The 21,402-nt window shown below is 40.8% G+C and overlaps 2 protein-coding genes across 3 annotated transcripts; both read right to left on the bottom strand.

Annotated features, from left to right (window-relative positions):
- Nucleotides 1-8,474: 8,474 nt before the first annotated feature.
- On the bottom strand, nt 8,475-15,948 carry mtdha (metadherin a). Of its 2 annotated transcripts, none has more exons than XM_033636238.2 (12): nt 15,525-15,948; nt 14,579-14,677; nt 14,234-14,345; nt 13,470-13,637; nt 13,275-13,325; nt 12,392-12,571; nt 11,468-11,548; nt 11,221-11,298; nt 10,752-10,879; nt 10,341-10,451; nt 10,087-10,186; nt 8,475-10,001 (listed from the first exon to the last, which is right to left on the bottom strand). In XM_033636238.2, exons 1-12 carry the CDS (start codon nt 15,870-15,872, stop codon nt 9,934-9,936), a joined length of 1,524 nt encoding a protein of 507 aa, XP_033492129.2. In that variant the 5' UTR covers nt 15,873-15,948; the 3' UTR covers nt 8,475-9,933. The 2 variants fall into 2 exon arrangements, with proteins under 2 accessions (XP_033492129.2, XP_033492130.2); XM_033636239.2 differs by having other exon boundaries at nt 11,468-11,545.
- Nucleotides 15,949-16,441: 493 nt separating this feature from the next.
- rrm2b (ribonucleotide reductase M2 b) lies at nt 16,442-21,344 on the bottom strand. The gene is made up of 9 exons (XM_033636419.2): nt 21,180-21,344; nt 19,940-20,104; nt 19,513-19,629; nt 19,199-19,332; nt 18,634-18,728; nt 18,378-18,511; nt 17,773-17,877; nt 17,548-17,661; nt 16,442-17,078 (listed from the first exon to the last, which is right to left on the bottom strand). Exons 1-9 carry the CDS (start codon nt 21,225-21,227, stop codon nt 16,926-16,928), a joined length of 1,065 nt encoding a protein of 354 aa, XP_033492310.1. The 5' UTR covers nt 21,228-21,344; the 3' UTR covers nt 16,442-16,925.
- Between the last annotated feature and the right edge of the window lie 58 nt (nt 21,345-21,402).

Genomic DNA, 21,402 nt, shown 5'->3' with positions numbered 1-21,402 from the left:
GGAGGATTTTGACCAAGATCCGAGGGATGGATGTGAACAAACATATTTCAGCTCTGACATGGTGCTTTCTGTCAGACACCTTTATTTGTGTCTTTCTTTGAGTGACAGGATCTTATTAGTAGAAACTAAATGACTTGGCCTGCTGCACTGTTTTATAAAGTAGCCCCCAAATTGTAGTTTCATTGTGTTTGCACTACAGTGAGGTGCAGAGTGACTTCTGTCATATTTTGAGGTAAAGAAAACGTCAGTTAACATTTAGAAATAAAACATATGGAGAAACGGAAGAAAATGTTGGATACTTTTTAACTTATGGGGCCCCTAAAACCTTTTTATCAAGAAATCTGAGCAGGTAAGATCACATTCTGGTTTCTGTGTAATGGATATATCTTGATTTTTAAAAAGCCATAAGCAAAACTGTCTTGAAGCAAGTACAACCCCAATTCCAAAACAGTTGGGACGTTGTGTAAAACGTGACTAAATACAGAATGCAATGATTTGCAAACCTTTTTTTGACCTATATTCAGTTGAATACAGTACAAAGACGAGATATTTAATGTTCAAACTTATAAACATTATTTTTTTTTTTTTGTAAATACACACTTATCAGACCAAAGTTTGAAACCAACAAATGTTTAGGGACATTTTCAGCCATGTTTGTAGCCACCAAACATGATGTTTTACTCACTGTAATCTCTATGAACAGACACCTGCATTTGTTTGTAAAATCTGTTGGGGACAGGGCAAGATTTTGGTATTGGAAGTGTTGGTTTCCGTTTGTAGTCCATTTGTAGTCCAAGTAGTACTGACCAATCACTCTTCAACAGCAGGTAAACAGTCCATGTGAAGAGGCAGAACACACTGGTCAAAATGCAACCTTGGCACCCATCGGCTATCGTCTGATGATGATGTCACTTTTTATTAGCTTTTGTTCAAATAAACATGAGAAGTTTGTGCTCTAGAGAAAGGATCAGCACTCAGTGAATAATCTCCTAAGCCCTATGATAAGCTATTATGGCAAGGCTTAACTATACAGAGCAGTGAGCAGTGATAACTAACATATCTTTGGGGTCATCAGGTGGGAACCTCCTTTCACCAGTGTTCTGTCTAGTTGGTCCCACGACACCTCCAGGAGGCTAGACAGTGATCTCTGATGTCCCAGAGACACTCCCCTAATGCCAGCTCTCACTGCTCCCTGCACCGACCCAACAACCTCCTTTACCTTATTTACACATGGCTTTCTCAGCCCAAACAGCACTGCCACCTTCAACAAACCCAGGCTCCGTTTATGCGAGCTCCAGGTAGAGACAGTGCCGATACTACCATTCCTAGCACATTCACCATACCCTATTTCACACGCTAAATAGCATAACTCCCATATAAGCTAAAGTTAAAGGAGATAGAGAAGATAAACTCACAGGCTTTCTCAGCCCAAACAGTGCTGCCACCTTCAACAAACCCAGGCTCTGTACATGCGAGCTCCAGGTAGTGACCGTGACCCGTGCACCGAAGAGGAAGTCTTGGCTTGGATATCTCCCCCTGAGGCTTTATCCTTGTCAGATCAACAGCTGATGGGTTCCAAGACTGTCCTAACTATAACCAGGTGGGTTTATAACCTCACCACAGTTAACCACAGCGTTGTCACAACATAATGTTAAGATGGAAAGTTTCAACATAACCTCTACTCAATACCAACACTAATTCTGGCGAATAGGTTCAATATGCCCAACCGATGCACACTATCACCTAACATAATGAGGGTCTTCAAGTGGGCTCTGCTTTCACTTGATCTCGAGACCGTGTCTTGATGATAGGTCCTATATCAAAATCTAGTTTTAGGACCTCACTATTTATGCTGATATTGGGCCCACATGATTCATATTCCTGAATTAATAATTAAAGACAGCACAGGGATAGTGTACACAGTGCACAGAGGAGAGGGAACGGAGGGTTAATAGAGGCCTGGCAGCTCATTTTTGCTCCAGGGCCCCTGAAGCAGGTTAATCTGGCTGTGCTCGAATGCAGCTGTTACACTTTTCATGAAGCAAGTGACATCCTCTTAAAATAAGGCAGTGTGCCAGGTTAATGTCAAGTTAATGTGGGTAGATTTATTTCTGACATCAGGTGATTCACACTGAGGCCTGATGAGACCATGTCACCGCAAGAGCATTTTGTCTTTGTGAAGTTTCAAGACATCCCAGTTGCCCATGTGTCTGCAAACCACAGACATGATACATTTATATGTTTCATAGGTATCAAACCAACCTTTCTAAAGTAACAAATTAAAAAGTAAACAAACATGAAGTTTTAACATATCCGCCACATATGAAACTTACGTAACATATCTGTGGTTTGCAGAAACGGAAAATTCCAACATTTATTCTGGTGATAGGGTTGAAATAAAAAGACTAAAGACTGATGTGTTTCATTGCACCGTTAGAAAAAGAAGTCTTTCACTTCATGTCAGTTCGCCTCTCTGTCTGTACAAACATCCTGGATCAAGCCTGACAGATGGGCCAGTGACCACAGCTCTAAGCTCTGGTGGATGGACCGCATCGTCGTCACATTAGGGGATTTTCCTCTCCTGCCATGACTTAATACTGACCAGACTGCCACCTATTAAAGCGCTGGAACGCAATCTGAAGAGGACATCTCGAACTGATGGTCCATTTTTCCAGCCTCAATGATTTTCCATAACATTTACAGAGAGTGTTTGAAGAGTGTAACAGAAGTATGGGCAGAGAGAGCTCTGATGTAACGACAAGAAATACAAATCCTTATAATTCTTATTTCTCAGACGTGCTGTGGAGCAGTACAATCCCAAAGTCAGTGTTTGGGTGAACTCATTTGATAGTTTGACCGCATAATGCCACCACACTTAGCTGACTTGTTTCAGCATTGCACTCTGTGAAGCCTGTGGGTTTCAGACACACGGACTTTGGATGGATCTCTTTTTAAAACAGCATTAGCGAGTGATTTTCATAGCAGGGCTTTGAGCGACTACAGTACCATCCATTAGAGAGTGACCTTCACTATTAATATATCTGCCTTTCATACACACAGACAAACAAGGAAAATAAGTACAACAATCCTCTGGCAGGAAAGAATTGAAAAAAACAAAACAACATATCTGAAGTGAAGTTGAATGGACAGTGAGCCAGAGATTGTACGAGATTAAAAACTAGTAAATCCCAAATGAACCGAGAGATGAGGGATGGAGAGTCTGATGAGACGAAGGAGGTCAGGGTCTCTGAGCGTGCCGTGCGACTGCCTCACCACATTGACTGCAGCAGCGGTCTGGTCTCAGGAGGGTCACTGCAACCAGGGCCACCACTGGATGCTGACACAGATTTGCACCGTGACATATAGTGAAGCCTTACTGTATTAACCACAGATTTGGGATTAGTTTGACGGTAAACATGAAAACAAGATGCCAGTAAACAGGAAGAAAGCACCATTAACTGTCGGTATTGCTTGTGTGGAATTCAGCTGCAAAAAATGCCTTTAATTCATGGCATGATAACATAATTAAATATGGTTAAACCATCTGTGCGTAGTCAGGACAACTGATTTCATTATATATAACTTGCCTGAAGAGCTCTGGCTGTTAGAGTCAGCATCATAAATGTAAACAGTTTATCATCAAGCGCTCCTGTTACAGACTTTTTATGCAGGGTTCCTATAGCTTGAGGCAAGCTAGATGTAAGACTCTTAAAGTCATTTTCTAATAACACTCGGAAAATAAATTTGAGACCAATAAACAAACTGGGAAATACCTGGCGTTTGTTGGTAGATTTTCTTGGCATTTTTATCTTTTCTCACTGCATGTGGGGTTCCCATTGTGCTGTTTGAACTTCTTTTGTGTGTAAAATACACTCAGCCTGTTGCATTGCCTTGTACCGGTTTCAGCCATGCTGTGTAATCTTTGATAATTCCCAATTTTTGTTTTAAATTCACTTCCCTGTGCCACCCGGGGAACAGTGACAGCTAACTAGTAGACGGTGGATCCTCTGCTCTGAGCACAAACAAAATATGAGTGTTGTTGGTTCCCCTATCCCCCCAAGCTGCTTGGTGTTAAAGCAAGAAGAATTCACTTAATTCATTTTTTAAGATAGATATTAACAATTATTTTGAGATTTTACAATACCCTGTAAGAAAAAAAAAATCATTAAAATCTATTTCCTCTCCCAAACAATTTAAAGACTTTAAAATATTGATGTGATACATTTTAATACCAATTAAGGCCCCATTTTTAGATTAATGAATCCAGTGCCTTCTAGGACTTTTTTTAAGGATCCACAGGTAAGTTCACTCAGGAAGACTTTTTTTGTGCTCATCCATTCACAACTCTCTCCACCCCACTCCCACTGCTTCCTCTAATCAGCTGACCGTAGGTGTTAACTCTTCTAGTTATCCAATCAAACTTTGCCACAATCTCTCTCAGTCATTTTAAGCAGAATCTTCGCGCCCTCCTCCACCCTGTTCACCTCCAGCCATCGTATCCACAGTCCAGGACAAGCTCAACAAGGGCTCATTCCTCCAGAGTGGGGTTTCCTTTTTTGACTATGGATTCATACCATCTCCATGGGGTCTAATCGCCAAAGACTTTTCATATTTTTTCATTTATATTTGCATGTGTTAATATTCTTTTAACTATAAAAAACAAGTCTCTCCTGATTGAAACTGGGTTGACAATATTTGAAATTGGATGAGTAATGAGAGGGAGCTGCGGCTGGACGATGTGACACAAGCTACATCACCACCTACTACCAAAAAAAGTGCTCTTTTTTAACCACTGGCAGGCTCAGATTGTTATTAGAAGTGTCTGACAATGTTGTGGAAAGGACCCTACAGAGAAATAAAGCACTTGTCTGTTTGGTGACTTCTTGCAGGAAGACAATGGTGGAAATGTGATTAAGAGTTAGAACGAGGAGTGCCAGTAATAGTTTGAGTACAGAAAATGCTTCTTACTTTCTCTAAAAGATTTTCAATGTCATCTCAATGTCACACGTCACGACTTCTCCTTTGAGACTTGGTCACATTAAACAGACTGGAACAAGTGTAAGGTACCCAATGCTGTATTTCTCTTTGTAGCCTGTTTGGAGTCTGTCGGCTGCAGATCTCTCTCTCAGTAAAGGACAGTTTCAATTTTTTTTTTCCACAAGTCACTTAGGCACAAAACATTGGGAAACGGGTACAGGTTAAAAAAAGTAGCAGTGTTAATCTTTAAGTATCAAGCCTTATATAACTAACTAAATTATAATACTGCAAACAATAGTTTTAGTAAGCTTTAGGGGAAAAATGCATTTCTATGACAATGTGATATCAAGCAATTCTCATTTATTTTTACCAAACAAACATAGAAATATCATTTGTATCTCCTCAATAAACAAAATCATTCACGTAACCATGTCCTAGAGACAAGTATATAAATACATAGATTGGATCCATTTTAATCATCAGTAGAAATTAAACAAAAAAAAGAAGGGCGTCTGAAAACACAGCGACATGGTATCGATTTGTTCTATCAGCTCTACTAAAATCTATGCATCACCACCAGCTGATCAACACCTTGATGCACACAGGCTCTTTGACTACCATCAGCAGAGTCCTGTTAATGTCCGCTAAACTGGATGCCCACAGAAAAGCTGCAATTTGTCTCATTAAAAAAGCTATTACAGTATATACACTGAGTGGTACTCCTGAACAAAGTACTAACAGTTAAAGCGAGAGATCGTTCATTTCATTTCATGTACACAAGTACTGTTATCAAAGTCATGCAAGATGAAATTAAGTTCTGACATCAAAACTTGCAAGAGGTCGGAAACTATAAAAAGAATGCCAATGCACTTTCTCTACAACTACAGGTTAAGGCAGTGGAATTCAATTCCTTTTATATGTATGTGTGTGTGTGTGTCTTGTTTAAAACCAACTTTGATGTGGACTTAAAGCTGATCCATGTTATACCTCTGTATGTCTTCATTCTCAATTTATGTCAAGGGAAAAAAAAAAAAAAAAATCCTCATCATAGAACCTGGATGTCAGGTTCAACAAAACAAAACAAAAATAAAAACCAACACATTTCACATTCTGCAAAAAGGTAGTAAAAAACAATTCGTCGACATCAAAAGGAACTTAATACAGCCTTTTGCACAGTGCAATCACAGAACTGGAAAAAGCCCTTACAATCTGTACATATGGCATGGCTTTTTCTAGCACAAAAACTGGAAGAATTAAAAAAAAATAATAATAAAAGGATATGAGTGCAGAAGGGATCATTAAGTCTCTAGGAAATAAACGCACAGTCTAATCAGTTAACGACAGACACACTCAGAATGATAAAAGTAGATGGACAATACTTAATAGTGCTACTGTTTTCTGGGATAATCCCACAACTCCTTTACTTCACATTACAGTGCCTCCTGGTGGTTGATATCAGTTACTGTGCTTTCTACAAGTTCTCTACAGTCCTCAGTGTGAATCCAGAATCAGTTTACAACGTCCAAATTTAAAATTTAGCATCATCTTTGAAAAAAGGGTCTGATCTGATCCATAACTGATGAATCAGTACCGTTCCAGATGTCATTACAGTTTCAACAAACTCTGGCTAAACTCACTACATCACTGGGTATGTTTACATGCACACAAACTTTTGACTTTTATTTCCAAAACGACAATATTCTGAATGTGACAGGAGTCACACAAACAGCATATTCTGTTTGAATACATCCTGAATTAAAACTTTTTTCAGAATAAAGCATTTTCCAATTACAGCCTTGATCACACGGAAAGTGATTGAGCAGCTGGAGGCACCTTTTTGTAATTGTTTTAAATGAGAATGACGCTGAAAGTGAGCTCACATTAGGTTGACATCGTGTCATCGCCCTCTCAGAGGACCTTCCCTCTCTATTCATCTGATTGGGCAGTGGGGCAAAAACACCAGTGACATTTGCTTGCTGTTTCTGCGTTGTGATGGGATGGGATGATTCACAGCAACAAGTTTACAGTTGGTATACAATGGAGGAGAAACTGATGGTAGCGGTTGCTGGTTGTCAAACTGCCCCCGAGTCATCCTAAATACGCCTGGAAACGGCCATCATCGAGGCGAAGCTCCTAGACCAAGTAGTGGTACTCTCCATGACCCGACCTCTTTTTTAGGGCCTCATGTACCCACACAGATGTCTGTTTCCCTGTGCCGAACAAACTATTTGCTGACAGCCCCTCACCCTCAACCAGAGCTACAGCAAGTACCCTCTGCCTGAACATTTTAGTAACAACCTACTAATTACTGTGAAATAAATAACATTAATAAATTCATGGTAGAGTGATCACACAAAAAGGTTACGATAAGGAGATGATGGCGTGGTTGCCTGGCTGCCTGGCATTCATTAGTGGCATTCAATTAAAAAAATCCCGTGTGATCGGGGCTTAAGCATTCTCGGAACCCATCGGTTGTATTCGGCGTCTGACTTCCGGCAGATGGCGATAGAGCTTCTGGGGGCAGACCCCCGTTTTTTTGGCATTCCGGTTTGATTGGGGCGGAGGAGGCGAATTTCCGTTTTCGACTTCCGTTTACATGTAAGTAAATATGCTGAACAGTTGTGATGGATTCAGAGTTTGCAGTGACGCCAATTATGTTCCGTCTCGTTAGTTCACCGCACGGACCGTTAAACCTGGCAACAACTGCAGCTGGCTCAAATGTGATTGGTCAATATCACATGAACTACAAACAGCCTACAACCGGAAACCAATTCACTGAATGTAGAGTCTGTATATAGAGACTAGGGCCTAAGACACGTGGGATATGCTGGTATTATTCAGGTTTCAGGAGCATTCTTCAAAGATGTATACATCGCATTCTGAATATGCGTCTCAATCAAGGAGTTTACACAGCCCCTTGTCTATTGAAGGTCAAATCTGTTCACTGTAATGGATGTGTTGTACACAAACCAACAGTTAGTAAGGCTGTGGGGTAGAGATACACGCCCAAGAGAAAAGCCCACATTTCTGGTCGGAAAGAAAAACACGCCTACTTTTAAACTCTATGAAAGACTTTGATATCAATAGGTTTTTTTGATATGTGCAAACGCTTAATGTTTCAAGAAGGTGGTTAAAGGATTCAAAGAGGAAGGCTGTGTTTGCAGCGTCAAGCAAGTCCGTTACTGGTGGAAAACCAGAAAAAGTGGCTATTAGTGAAAGTTTCGTTTCTATTAGCCATGTAAACACCTTTGTAGGAACATTGTCTTTTTCGGAATAAGGGCAAAACCCAGAATATTATGTGCATGTAAACATAGTGAGTGTCTTGCTATGCCTCTCCGCACAGCTCTGAAGCTCAGGTTAGTAGTGCTTGTAACCATATTTTGGCAAAACAACAACTGTTTGGAACATGCTACCACACGTGTGGATGGTGAAGAGGTGGGATACGTTACAGGAGTGGTTGTGGAGAAGTTTCTATGGCCTGCTGTGAAACAACCTGATAACAGCTGCCAATCTTTATTAAGGAGCTTGTATAAACTACACAGGCTACAGGCAATAAATGTTTAAACACAAAGGATAAATTTTTTAAGATTTTACTTTAAATTAAAGGATAGGCAAACCTGTCCTAACAGCACTCACATGTAATTTTGTTTAAAGAGTCACAGTCGGTTGCTGTGATCACTTCTCCTGTGCGTACTGGCTGTGCAGTCACACCTTCGTCGGGCCTAATTACGGTTGGTAAAAGTAGTAGAGGAGAGTTCGTTCAGATATGTTTTGCAGCTTGCCTAAGGCGATGCTGAAAGTGAGCTCACATTAGGTTGACATCGTGTCATCGCCATCTCAAAGGACCTGCCTCTCTATTCATCTGACTGGGCAGTGGGGCAAAAACACCAGTGACATTTGGAGCTTTTTCCACTCTGTATTGAAATTATTTCAACTCAAGGCATTCAGGGCACTCCTGCGAAAACACGAGGTGCAGAGAGTCTAAAATTGTGAGGCGCTAAGCAACACAAAAGCAGTGAGCAAAACACTTCACCCTCACTGAAAACCATCACAAAAAGCTGCCCCTGGCTGCTAAAACGTGCTTTGTCTGATCAGGGTCTTACTGTGCACAAGTGCCACCTAATGTACAGCCAAAACTAATACGAGGCTTCAGCAGTCTGAGAACAGCCAAATCAAACCTTGGTCCTGGCAGTCACGTGTAGGTTTATTATCAGGGTTTTGTCATGGCAACAAACCTCTATGTGACTGCCAGGATGTATCCCTCACACCTAAGCAAGAAAACACAAGGAGAGAATTTTGTACTGTGCCTCATATTAGCTTCAGATAAACTTTTAGAGTGCATTTTTGTCTCCAATTTCTTACATTGTAGTTGCACTATGAGGGTATGACATCATGGCCAGGACGAATGAAGACGTGGTTATGTGAGTGTTTAACTACTGTATCCTGATTGGAAACCAGCCCTCACATGCAGCTTGCTCCCACACATTTCATTATTGATATAGAGGTGGAAGCATGGCAAACAAAACAAAGTGCAGTATTCTGAGGAACAAAAATGTATGCTTCTCATGTAAATTTTCATATAACAAAAAATAAACACCCATTTTATATTTTTGGGTTAGCAATTATAAACACCTGGGGGGGGGGGGGGACAACTTTTGATGCCATGAAAAATAATCACATGAACATGTACCTCCACTGCGAGTCCACCTCCCCTGAAACTCCGCTCTGGTTGCAGTGTAGCAAATAGTGCAAATTAGTTAAGACTGCAGTCCACAGGACCACATTTCATCTCTATATTTAGCCAAGCAGGTGATATCCACCGCTAGCTTTCTTTTTGTTTCGGTAACTCATAAATTGTTTGTGTATCTCAGAAAGAAACTCTGTACCTGGTAATTATTGCATGTGACACGTTTTACAATCATTTGCATATGCTTTGTGTGAACCTGTGATGTGACTTCATGTTTCCCTTTGGGCCTTTTTCTTCTGGGAGTGCTTCGGAGGCTCCGCAGTCTGCTCAGACTTCTCTGCAAGATAAAAAGGAAGGATAAGAAATAAATCTGTTTCCTCATTGTGAGTGAATATAAAAGAGTCTGAGCTGTGGAAACCTACTCTGAGAGGTTGATATGCTGGGATTCTGCTTTTTGGTGGGCGGCACAGGAGGCTCTTGGGGTTTAGGTGTTGTATTGACCAGTGGCACTGTGCTCACCATCTACAATCAAAGAAATTAAACGACGTTACAAAACAGGAAAAACACATCTTTATTTGATGTTGACATGTACAAATAAATAGCATAAATACATTAAAACAGTTTTATACTTTTGTGGACAATATTAATCTGACAGCTTGATGGTTTTGTTTCTTACCTGAGCCTCAGCTGCAGCCTCCTCTTTTGTTTTCTTCTTCTTTTTCCTCTTCTTTTTGGATTTGGCTGCTCCATCGGAGGGGTCGTCAGTGTCCTTCTCATCCTCTAATACCTGCCATCATAGAAACAGACATATAGGTTATTTAGAGATCAGGATCACTGGGTCCATGGCAGAAGGAAATCAATAGGTACTCTGTGGAACAGACACTACAAGACTGTATGAATCACAGAAAAGAATGGAAGTGGACTGTTTAACATAGCTTTTGTGCTGCTTCCTTAATTCTGTGCCAAAAAACAAGGCAATCTAATCCAGAATGTAAAAGCCATCTCAAGGACTTTTAAGCCTTACATAGGGATAAGTTAGAGACACATAATCAGCCATGTGGACGATTTGACAGAGTTTCAGTGATACCTTGTTGGGGACAGGCTGTTCCTTCACTGGAGGTGCTGGTGTCACCACCACAGGGGGCTCTTCGTAGTTTTCCCATGGCACTTCAGGAGCACTCCAGTCAGAGCTAGGGTCTGCTGGTGCCATCCCATCTAAAATAATCCACATCAACAGGGCAGCAGTTAGACAATACATTAGTCTCTCATCATGTCTCAGAACACCTCAGCAAGTGGTTTGAATGATCGGATCACAATGTGTCTTGGTGGTCGTTTACACTTGTACTTAGTGCTGTCCACTTGTGATCCAAACACCCAAGACACATTTTAAAACCAAGTGTAAACAGGGGGTAGATATGAATATTTTTTTCTGTGCGTGTATTTGATTTACAGACTTGGGAATCATCACAAAATCATTGTCAGCTTTGCTCCTATTTTTCATGATCTGCTCTTATTTAGAGAGCTCTGTGTGTGGAACTGGTTGCTGAAATACTCACTGAATCCGGACCATTCGTTATCAACATCAACATCAGGCCGCCTCGCCCACTGAAGCTCCATTGTATTTGATATTGGGTCTACAAACACAGTCAAAGGGTGATTGAGAGAGGGGGAGGGATAAAAAAAAAAAGAAGTAAATTAGTCAGTGTGGGGGAGATAAAATTGTAATTCTTCGATTACGCATTCTGGAAGTCGAGTCTGGTTTATGCCTGAGTGATAAAGCTGATGGGTGTTCACAATACCAACCTGTGGTGTTCAGTCCCAGCATGGAGAAGGTCACTGGGTTGAGGTCAGTCTTTATCCGGCCATCAATGCCACTCCATGCTGCTGGCCAGAGCACACAGAAACACATTGTGATTATATGGCCTATTTAAAGAATAATATATTTGAACTATTTATGTCTACACTCAGAGTCGATGGAGATATCAAGAACTACCTTTTTTCCTAGAACTGGTGTGCAGTCATTCATTCAATTACAGTATAAATACACCTTCCACAGTCTTAAAAACTGGTTTAATTACTGTAAACATAAGGCCTTTATCAGGTTTTATCACAGATTATAAGATTATTTTTTCATTGTGCCCAATGTCGGTGCTTGACATCCAAGTTCTTTGGGAGAAAAACAAACAAACAAAAAAAACCCTCAACGATGTATGTCTTATGAAAGTAGATATTATTTTGGATGTCAATGTTGAGCATCAGTTGATTTAAATCTAGACTTTCAATGATTTCAATTCCAGCTAACTCAGCCACTCCAATTCATTTTTCTCTTGCAATACCACTTTTGCCCAGCAGGTGGCTCAGTTTGACAGTAAACATTACTATGAGCTCAGTGAAATTAAAAAAAAACTCTTATTGTGATTATTTTCTTTTATTTATATGTTAGCAGTCAAAATGGCAGGGCTTTATTGTTACTGTAGCTAGTCTTGAAAATCCTGAAATAGCTCTATGGACACAAATGGTCCTGTATGATGAAATATCTGATCATACTGCTAATGTAAGTAGTTAAAATTTGGACTGTCCTTGAGGAATAAAAAGGACTACAAACCCTACACCATAACTACTCTCAAACACCTTTCTTGTTTCATTTCAATCCAATGTGCTTTGTTATACTGCACTACAGATATTTATTTTTGTGGTGTAAAAGGTCTACCCAGGTCGAGGTGGTACCTTGTGTTTCCTGTCCCCAAGACTGAGGCTTAGAGGGGGGCCTGTAATGTGTAGCCGTGGAGATGGCACTCCACTTGGTCCCCTCCATGGAACCCATCTGACGTGGGATCTTCACAGGCAAGTTGACATGGGTCCAACCTCCACCATTAACGGATGGCTCCTCTCTCCACCTGGAGGACACTGTGGGGGAACATTTGGGGGAAGACAGGGAGTCATACTGGCAGTTTTGTCAAAACGTGACAATCTTGAGTCTAGCAGATTCTGTATTTGAGAGTTATAGAGAAACAAATCTATTTTTCAGCAGCTGCAGCAGTGTAACAGGCTGCACTGTAATCCCTAGGGACAATTGTGCACTGCCAATTTATGTCCTTTTAAAGTTCCTGTTTTTGCTAGCGACAGCCTAAGATTGCTATTAGACTGATAATATTCCAGAAAAGATCCCTAGAGCAATAAAATGTTTTTCTGTACCCTTTGCTGGTCTGTTTGTTACTGTCACCAAGTCATGCTTAAGGAGAAGTCTTATGAATTCTTGTGAGAGGTGATTTGTTGCAGGAAAAACAATAGTGGATACACTAGTTAGAAAGGGAGAGGGGAGTGCTGAGAAGAATTTGTAGTGTTGGAGTACAGAAAGCATATCTTCCTCTTATCTGAAAGATTTTCAATGTCATGGCTGAATATTTAACTGATTTTGACAATGTGTTCACCTCTCTGAGACTTCTCCTCTTGCAAGACTTGGTCAGTAAAAGGTGAGGAAACACATTTCATTTCTCTGTAGGGTCCTTTCCATAATGTTGTAATAATGTAATAATAAATAAAGAAAAGGGAGCTATTTAATAGTTTTCCTATCTCAGTCACAATAACAAAGGTTTAACTATATCCTTACCAGCTCCAGTGGCTGTCTCCCCCTTTCCAGTAGTTCTTGAATGCAGGGACTCTGTATCAATATAGACAAAAAATGCACTTGAGTAACTTGTAATATTACCTGATATTTCTTGTTTACATCAAGGTGCTATATATATATATGCTTAGTCCTGTCAACACCATATGTTAACTACATGTTCATCACACTCATGCATACCCTGATTTCCTCTGTTCTTCTTCATGTTGACAGGTGCTGTGGCCACAGGTGCCTCCACGTTGCTCTTGGGAGTCTCCACCCCTCCAGGGCCACCAGAGTCCTCGGGGCCCTTGTCCTTCCTGCGTTGCTGTCTCTTCTCTCGGTTACTGACTTTGGTCTCCCATGCACCTGGTGGACATAAACGGAATAAAAAAAAAACACCACCAAAAAACACCACCACCAAATGGTTAGGTGACTTGCCATGTGCAAGGTAATGATAAGTAAGTATTTTGATGGTTGACTGTGGATAAAGTTTGGTTGTTTATTTAATCAAGAGGCTGGCTACAACATGAAGACTTTAACAGTAATGACTGAGGCTTAACAAATCCACAGAAGGTGAAGTAAGTTGTATATACTGAAGACATGAGCGGCATGTACTGGCTAAAACTAAACACTTAGTTTTAAATTAAAATTGAACTGTGCAGAGTTTGCATGTTTTCCCCATGTCAGCATGGGTTTTCTCCAGGTACTCTGGCTTCCTCCCACAGTCCAAAGACATGCAGGTTAATTGGTGACTCTAAATTAGCCGTAGGTGTGAATGTGAGCCTGAATGGTTGTCTGTCTCTGTGTCAACCCTGCGATAGTCTGGCGACCTGCCTGCTGGTATCCTGCCTCTTGCCCAGTGTCAGCTGGGATACGCTCCAGCCCCCCCGCAACCCTCAAGAGGATAAGCGGTTGCAATGGGTGGATGTTGTGAAATTTCCCCTACAACAGTTTAGTCTTACCATCATCAGGTTCCTTCCCATCATTTGTAAACACATGTTGGACTGGTTTCACATCTGTCTTGGTTTTTTTCTTGTTCTTTTTCATCTGCAATGGGGCCTGTCCCTCATGCACCTGTGGAGAGTGACATCAAAGTGATTTTAAAGAAAGTATGAGGTAACAAAAGGTTACACTCACTGCAGTCCTGTGAGGCCATGCTTCACTGGTAAAATGTACAAGGAGTCACAATGTGGTTTCATTTTACCAAAAACAAAACTGTCTTCAATGTAACTGAGAAAGACGCAACTTGTGGCTGCCCTGCCCATTGTCAGGTTCGGGTCCCTATAACTGTGGCTGCTGAAACATACCTTCTCGGTTTTAATCTGCTGGGCAAGTTTGGAAACTACTTCCGTCACTTTGACTTCCTCCTGAGCAACGGCCACGGGTTGTCCATTGGATTGAGTGTTCTGGAGGAGAAACACAGGCATAAGATAAACATGCTTACTGTCAAACATGCTTACCTAAAATCTGTACACCCATCTTTTATTTATAGAATAATCCACCAACTAATTTCAAGATGGATCCTTATAATGTAGTGAGTTTGTATGCTTCACAAACTACTGCATGAACATACTTTTTAAAAAGAAAATATCAATTTAGCTACACATCTAAATCTAAAAACCGGATCCATTTTGGTTGGTAATTTTTACATGCTTAATTGCACCTGACTACAAACACATGGCTGTGGATTGATGAGCTAATGTAGTCCAGTCGAACTCATGTTTCTGCTATATTGACGTTACTGATTGAATAACGGCAGCAAATGTGTAAAAACACGCTAAATTACTTTATAGATACAGTTTATTAATGGGACATGAAGGCGGTATGCTTCGGTTATCTTATGGTTTCGTTTTACCTAACGTTAGCTAGCATGAATTATCATTAGCTAGAGGCTAATCAAGTGGCTAACGTTTTACACATATTAAGCTAGCTGGCATGATCTAAACGAGATACGTGATTCAGTGTATTTTTAGCTAACTGGTTTATTTTTGTCAAAGTAACTGGGTCACACGACTGTCCCTGGGTAGCTTTATATTGTGTAAACAAAGTGGGCTGTGATGCTATCGTTAGCTAATTCATGGTGTATGAGAAAGCGAAGTTGGCTACCTAACGGTTAACTCAACTTTATTGAGAATAACAATGGGGATACCTGTGTTTAATTAGCTAACGGCTAACTGACGCTAACTGATTTAACACTGTTTAGCGACAGCTCTTGTTTTGATTCACTGTGATTCAACCACTCGGCAATGTTACCTTTTCAGTCGCTTTCTTTTTGTTCCTCTTTTTCTGTTCTTCTGGTTTGGCAGCTTTGGCAAAACTGGCCTTGCCAGGCTCACCGTTGCCTTGAGCGACCGGGGAGCCTCGCTTTTTCCCGACAAACGCACCGCCACAGACAGCGGCCCAGGACAGACACAGGAGCAACAGCAGACCCGCCGCGGCCGTGGACAGGACGACCCACGTCGGGTACACATCAGGTTTCAGACCCAAATCCACCCCGAACTGAGCCCGAACATATCCTTGTCCCAAAGACAGGAGCTCCTTCAAACGGATGGAGAGCAGCTCGGCTTTTTCCAGCGCAAAACCCTGCAGGTCCCCAGCCATCTTTTTTCAAAATGCGAAAACACAAGCTAGCTGTTAGCTATCATTGCCAGCATCCGTATGCTAACGGAGGAGTGGCTAATCTAATCTGACTGTGTCAAGTTTCAGTAAAACTACAATGCACATCAACACGGCTTTATTCTGACCGCTCTATAGATGTAAATCATGTCATTAAACCATATTTATAACTAGTAACTCATATTCTGAAATACAAAGATATTTAATCACCAACTATTTTGACAATCGATTAATCGTTTCAGTCATTTTTCTGTTGGTTTCAGCCTCTTAAATGCAATAATTTTGTTTTTCTTGGTCATTTATGATAGTAAATTAAGGTTTTGGTTGGGGAAAATAAGCAATCTGAAGACATCACTTTGGGCTCTGTGAAATTGTTAGCATTTCTCACTTTTTAAATGATAATTTATGGACTAAATGATTGGTTGTAAAACTAACCGGCTGATTAATCAGTAACAAAATGAATTGTTAGTTGCAGCCCTATTTGAAAATGAAGCTGCTGAACAATGCTGTCTAATAGCTACATCACAAGCACTATTTAATTACAACAAAGAAAATGTCATTTTAAAAAAACATTTTATTGTACATTAAAAATGACCAAAAAAAGTTAAAACAATCAACCATAGAAGCCAGCTGCCAGATCTGCAGACTCAATAAAAAAATATTCTAGATATTAACCATCTTCAAATGTCCAATGAGATGCAGAATAATCTCTCCCATCACCTCACTCACCAAAATTGAGGTCATATGCCTGCCTTACAGTATGTTGAGGTAAAGAGTAGACATGAGCAGGGCTTGAACGATCCATGTGTTATACACTCTACTTGAGGCTGCTTAACTCCAGGTGTGATTCTCAATCCCTATTACCAAAAGTTATACATGCCCGCTGAAACAGTGCGGCTTTATTTAATCTAAAACCATTCATTTGTCCTTTGTAATACTATGATAGTATTGTGACAAGACTTGAGCATGGCTTTATGTCAGTAACTGCTTAAACAAAAATAAATAAATAGGTCTAATGTACGAAATGTCATCCAAATTTCAGAAGTCTGCATCCAGAGTGAATTCATAGTCCATCGTACTTGACATAACCCCGAATCTCTGGTACTCTGCGACTCGTTTTTCAAAGAAGTTGGTTTTCCCCTCGAGTGAAATGGACTCCATGAAGTCAAAGGGATTTTCAGCTTGGTATACCTTTGATTAGAGGAGAGAGAGAGGGAGAGAGAAAAGGGTTACTTGTGGAGTGTCGGAGATACTGGTCATAGAGATGTCTGCCTTCTCTAAAATATAGTGGAATTAGGTGACACTCAGCTTGGGGTACTCAAAGCGCAGAAAAAAATAATTTGAAAAACTTAACAGCAATGTCTCTTTCCAGAAATCATGACCCAGTTACTCAAGATAAGCCACAGACCTTGTTGTGAGCAGTTTCAGTTTCTTTCTGCCAACCTCACCACTGTGCAGATGGAAGCGTGCACCTACTGCTAGCTCACCCAGCACCATGAAGCTAGCTAATATCACAGCTCAGCCAAGGAGGACGCCACTAATGTTTACATCTTAAACTGTCACAAGCACAAACCTCTCGTCCATGAGTAGATGTATGAAAGCCAGAGAAGATGATGCCCTTCACATTGTTTTGTCATTGTACCTTTTAAATGATAGTTACCTTGGCCAGTCCGAGGTCAGAGAGAAGCCGGTCAGCCACAAACTCAATGTACTGCTTCATCAGACAACTGTTGATTCCAATGAGATCCACTGGTAAGGCCTCTGTCAAAAACTCCTGCAACACCAAACATGATATGTAAAAAACAAACAAACAAATTAAAAACATGCAAAGCAATTTATAAATGTGTGGTCTGGATTGAGCATATTTCCTCCAACACTAGCTGACCTGCTCAATGCTAACAGCTTTGGTGATGATGTCCTTGACCCGGTCCTCTGATGGTTTCTTCACCAGGTAGCTGTACAGCAGGCAGGCGAAGGTACAGTGCAGGCCCTAGGAAACACATAAATATATATACGTAAGAGTAGATGATATGAAACCAGAAAAAATAAGCCATTTACTGTGTTGATGTGCAAGCTGTAACCATATTTGCCACCTAAACTGACCGAAGACCACCATGACTACTCTGAACATTTTTAAACAGCACAGTGTGAATGGTAGAGCTGAACAGGCCAGCAGTCACATCAGAGGAGTGGCACATGCAAACAGTAATCCAGAACACTAAGCTTAAAGTTAGTTGAATGGCCTGAAATGGCAGGAAGGACTTGCACAGCCTATGCAAAAGCAATGCCTAAGATTTCTGTGTTGTATTATTTAATGTGCTGCAAGAACAAGAAGTCCTGGATAACTTCACCCCTGACCTGACTCTGATTTCTCATTTGTAGCCTGAGATCATACACAACTCCTCTTCCCACCTTTTTCCCCAGCTACACCTTAAATTGATCCTTTTAACAGATGAAATCCACGTCTTTTTTTGTGTGAACTCATCTCACCTCATCCCTGCTAATCAGCTCATTGGAGTACGTGAGGCCAGGCATTAGTCCTCTCTTCTTGAGCCAATAGATGGCTGCGAACGAGCCAGAGAAGAAGATGCCCTCCACTGCTGCAAAAGCCACAATGCGCTCCCCTGAAAGCAAAAAGTGTTAAGACTGCTATTAACTACAGGTAAATAGGAAGCTCCTCTAGACAACACTTTCTCATTATTATGTGATGTACAATATGATATTTTGAATGTCGTATCTTTCATACCAAATGTGGATTTGCTGTCATTTATCCACTGGATGGCCCAGTCTGCTTTTCTTTTGACACAAGGCATGGTCTGAATGGCATTAAATAAGTAGTCCCTGAAACACACGATAAATACAAAACGACCTTCATTACTAGCTATAAACACATAGCATCAGCATAGCGAATACAGTAACTAGAAAAAGCATTGACTGCCTTGCAGTTTTTTTTTTTAAATTTACGGATACCCAAAAGTGAATTGAACTTGATGCATTTAAAAAAAAAAAAAAAAAAAAAAAATCATTTAGCTTTTGTGAACTGCCAGTTGATGCAGAGGCCGTTAAACTGTTGCTTTGTCTGTTGGTACATGAAAGCTGCTGTAGCTGGAAATGCATCAGAAATTAACCACAATGTGGAGCAGACTCAGCCTGCGACGAACAGGTGCAAGTCTTACAGTTTGTCTGAATCTTCAGAAGATTAGATGAGTGCAGAGAACATGTCTGTGTGTGGATATGCAGTTGCTCCAAAGGCACTGAGGCACATAATCTTTACCATCTAATCATCGCCACTGAGCATCAGAGGAACTAACCTCTCCTTCAGGTCCCTGATGTAGGTGTTGATGAGCATGCTGTACATCTCTGAATGAACACTCTCTATGAGGATCTGGAAGCTGTAGAAGGAGCGTGCTTCAGGGACCTGCACCTCCTGGCAGAACCTCTGCACCTGATGGATATGACAGAAACACAAATATGAAGAAAAAATAACTTCAATACCCTGTCACATTATTTTAAAGTATCATCTGCTTTCAATCTATTAGTGTTTGTTGTAGGTTGATCTAGAAATGATCATCTCTTCAGCATACAATCCACAAAACATCTGTTACAGCTGAGTGAAATTCCTCACCAGGTTCTCATTGACGATGCCGTCACTTGCAGCAAAGAAGGCTAGGACATGTGAGATGAAGTGTTTCTCCTCAGGCTTTAAGCGGTCCCAGTGTGCCAAATCTTTGGATAGATCAACCTGAAAGACACAACATCAACAGACATTGAAAACATATAATCATGTTGGTTTTGTGTTTACCCAGCTGTCCCCGTTAGATTTAGAAAAGTCATTAAATATGAAGTAGTGTGACATCGACCATTTCTTAAGAGACATTAAAAATTGAACGGGGTCAAATTGACCCCAAGGATAGTAGGACAGTTGAACATAATGAGACTGTTAAGTTAGTGTTTTTATCAAAATGCATTTGATCAGTAAAACTTCCTAATAAGCGAGCTGGTGAAACACTCAAATGACAAGATTTACTTGGCATAGTAGAACTGATACCCACCTCCTCTACGGTCCAGAAAGAGGCTTGTGCCTGCTTGTACATCTTCCAGATGTCGGGGTACTGGATGGGAAAGACGACAAACCGCCTGGGGTTTTCTCGAAGCAAAGGTTCTTCCTCTGTTTCTGAACCATTTTGCCAGTCTGGGTCTTTATCCTTGAGGCCATTCTGCAAAGAACAAGAGCAGAGTAAGCGACTTAACAGCAAGTTAACACATTCTCACCTCACATTTGGTATGGTATCTGGCTTGTATTTCGATTGCTAAATTCGATCAGTGGAAGTAAATCTTACTATCATTAGGGACTGTTCTTTACAGATGTTCTTTACCTGAAGCTACAAATACTTTTTGTTGAGCCTCCCTGAGTGACTTGGGGAAAATGCATGACCTTCCCTCCACTATAAATGAGTTAACGCGAATAGTTTATTTTGGCAAAATCTTAAATGAGACACGTAAAGTGCTTTAGATGAAATATCACCGTTTACAGTTTAGATTCAGTTATGTTGTTCCTCCCACATAATGTGTTCAAGGACCATCAGAAATGTCATAATCCAACATTTTCTGTTATTATTGACTCTGTCTGCACTTGGAAGACGTTCTACAGCCATTTTAAGTTGTATGCCCTTCACTTAGGACAAAATAAAAAACACAAGTCACTCATTAAAGCTTACACAGTCATTTGACATGCCTCCTCTGCTCCTCTTTAATGCACCACCTCCACCTCTCTCATACGTAACGAACAGTTTCTTACAGGTTTTGGAGTTTACTAGACAAAACGGCTCAAGGGTTTGTGTTTATAATTATGAAATAGGCCACCGCGCCTGCGCACTGTGTCCAACAACATCCACAACATGATACTACACAAAAGACATGTCGTTACATATTCAGTCTCAGGTTTTCTAGTTACTTTACCCAATGGGAGTCTGTTATTGCCAACACTTACATTGTCCCTTCTCTCGACGATTGTCTTATATCCGACAACCCCCCAACGTTACACCGTCACTGACAGTTAAGCTAGCTAGCTTACATGAGCAGCTAAGGCCAGTTTTGTAACAGCTAACGTTAATAAATATGTCGAAAACCTGCCTAAATTCATAAAGCAAAGACTTTAATTTGACAAAGACAAACTCATACGCCTCCAGTTATCCGGAGGTGTACAGCAGAGTAACGCAAACTTACGTATATTATTGGTTATTTTAACGTTACGTCCCTTATGGATACAGTTCATAGTAGTTTACTGCTTACCGACTCTTTAAGACGATCAGGCTGCCGACATATATTCATTAAATCCATTTCCTGAGGTTATTTTTCCACCGTCGGTGTCATTAGGAGAGCTGAATGTAGCTCCTCCAGCTCCGTGCCATAACCTTGTGTGGATGCAAATGCAGCTTTGTTGGCTGAGCCCTTTAAACTGGCACCCACTCACAGAGGGTGCAGCGCCCCCAGTGCTCATACACATGATAGGAAA

This window comes from Epinephelus lanceolatus, chromosome 16 (assembly GCF_041903045.1).
Source record: "Epinephelus lanceolatus isolate andai-2023 chromosome 16, ASM4190304v1, whole genome shotgun sequence".
Classification (NCBI taxonomy): Eukaryota; Metazoa; Chordata; class Actinopteri; order Perciformes; family Serranidae; genus Epinephelus; species Epinephelus lanceolatus.
The sequence above is the reverse complement of the archived record's forward strand: the minus strand, read 5'-3'. Positions and strand labels throughout refer to the sequence as shown.

Coding starts and splice junctions, on each gene's coding strand:
- rrm2b (XM_033636419.2), bottom strand. CDS start 21,227: ATGGATTTAATGAATATATGTCGGCAGCCTGATCGTCTTAAAGAGTCG. Junction 19,630..19,939: donor CTTTCTGGACCGTAGAGGAG/GTGGGTATCAGT, acceptor TGTGTCTTTCAG/GTTGATCTATCCAAAGATTT. Junction 17,878..18,377: donor AGCTGATTAGCAGGGATGAG/GTGAGATGAGTT, acceptor TGTGTTTCCTAG/GGCCTGCACTGTACCTTCGC.
- mtdha (XM_033636238.2), bottom strand. CDS start 15,872: ATGGCTGGGGACCTGCAGGGTTTTGCGCTGGAAAAAGCCGAGCTGCTC. Junction 13,326..13,469: donor GAAGAACAGAGGAAATCAGG/GTATGCATGAGT, acceptor ATATTGATACAG/AGTCCCTGCATTCAAGAACT. Junction 12,572..13,274: donor GGAGACAGCCACTGGAGCTG/GTAAGGATATAG, acceptor GTTCCCCCACAG/TGTCCTCCAGGTGGAGAGAG.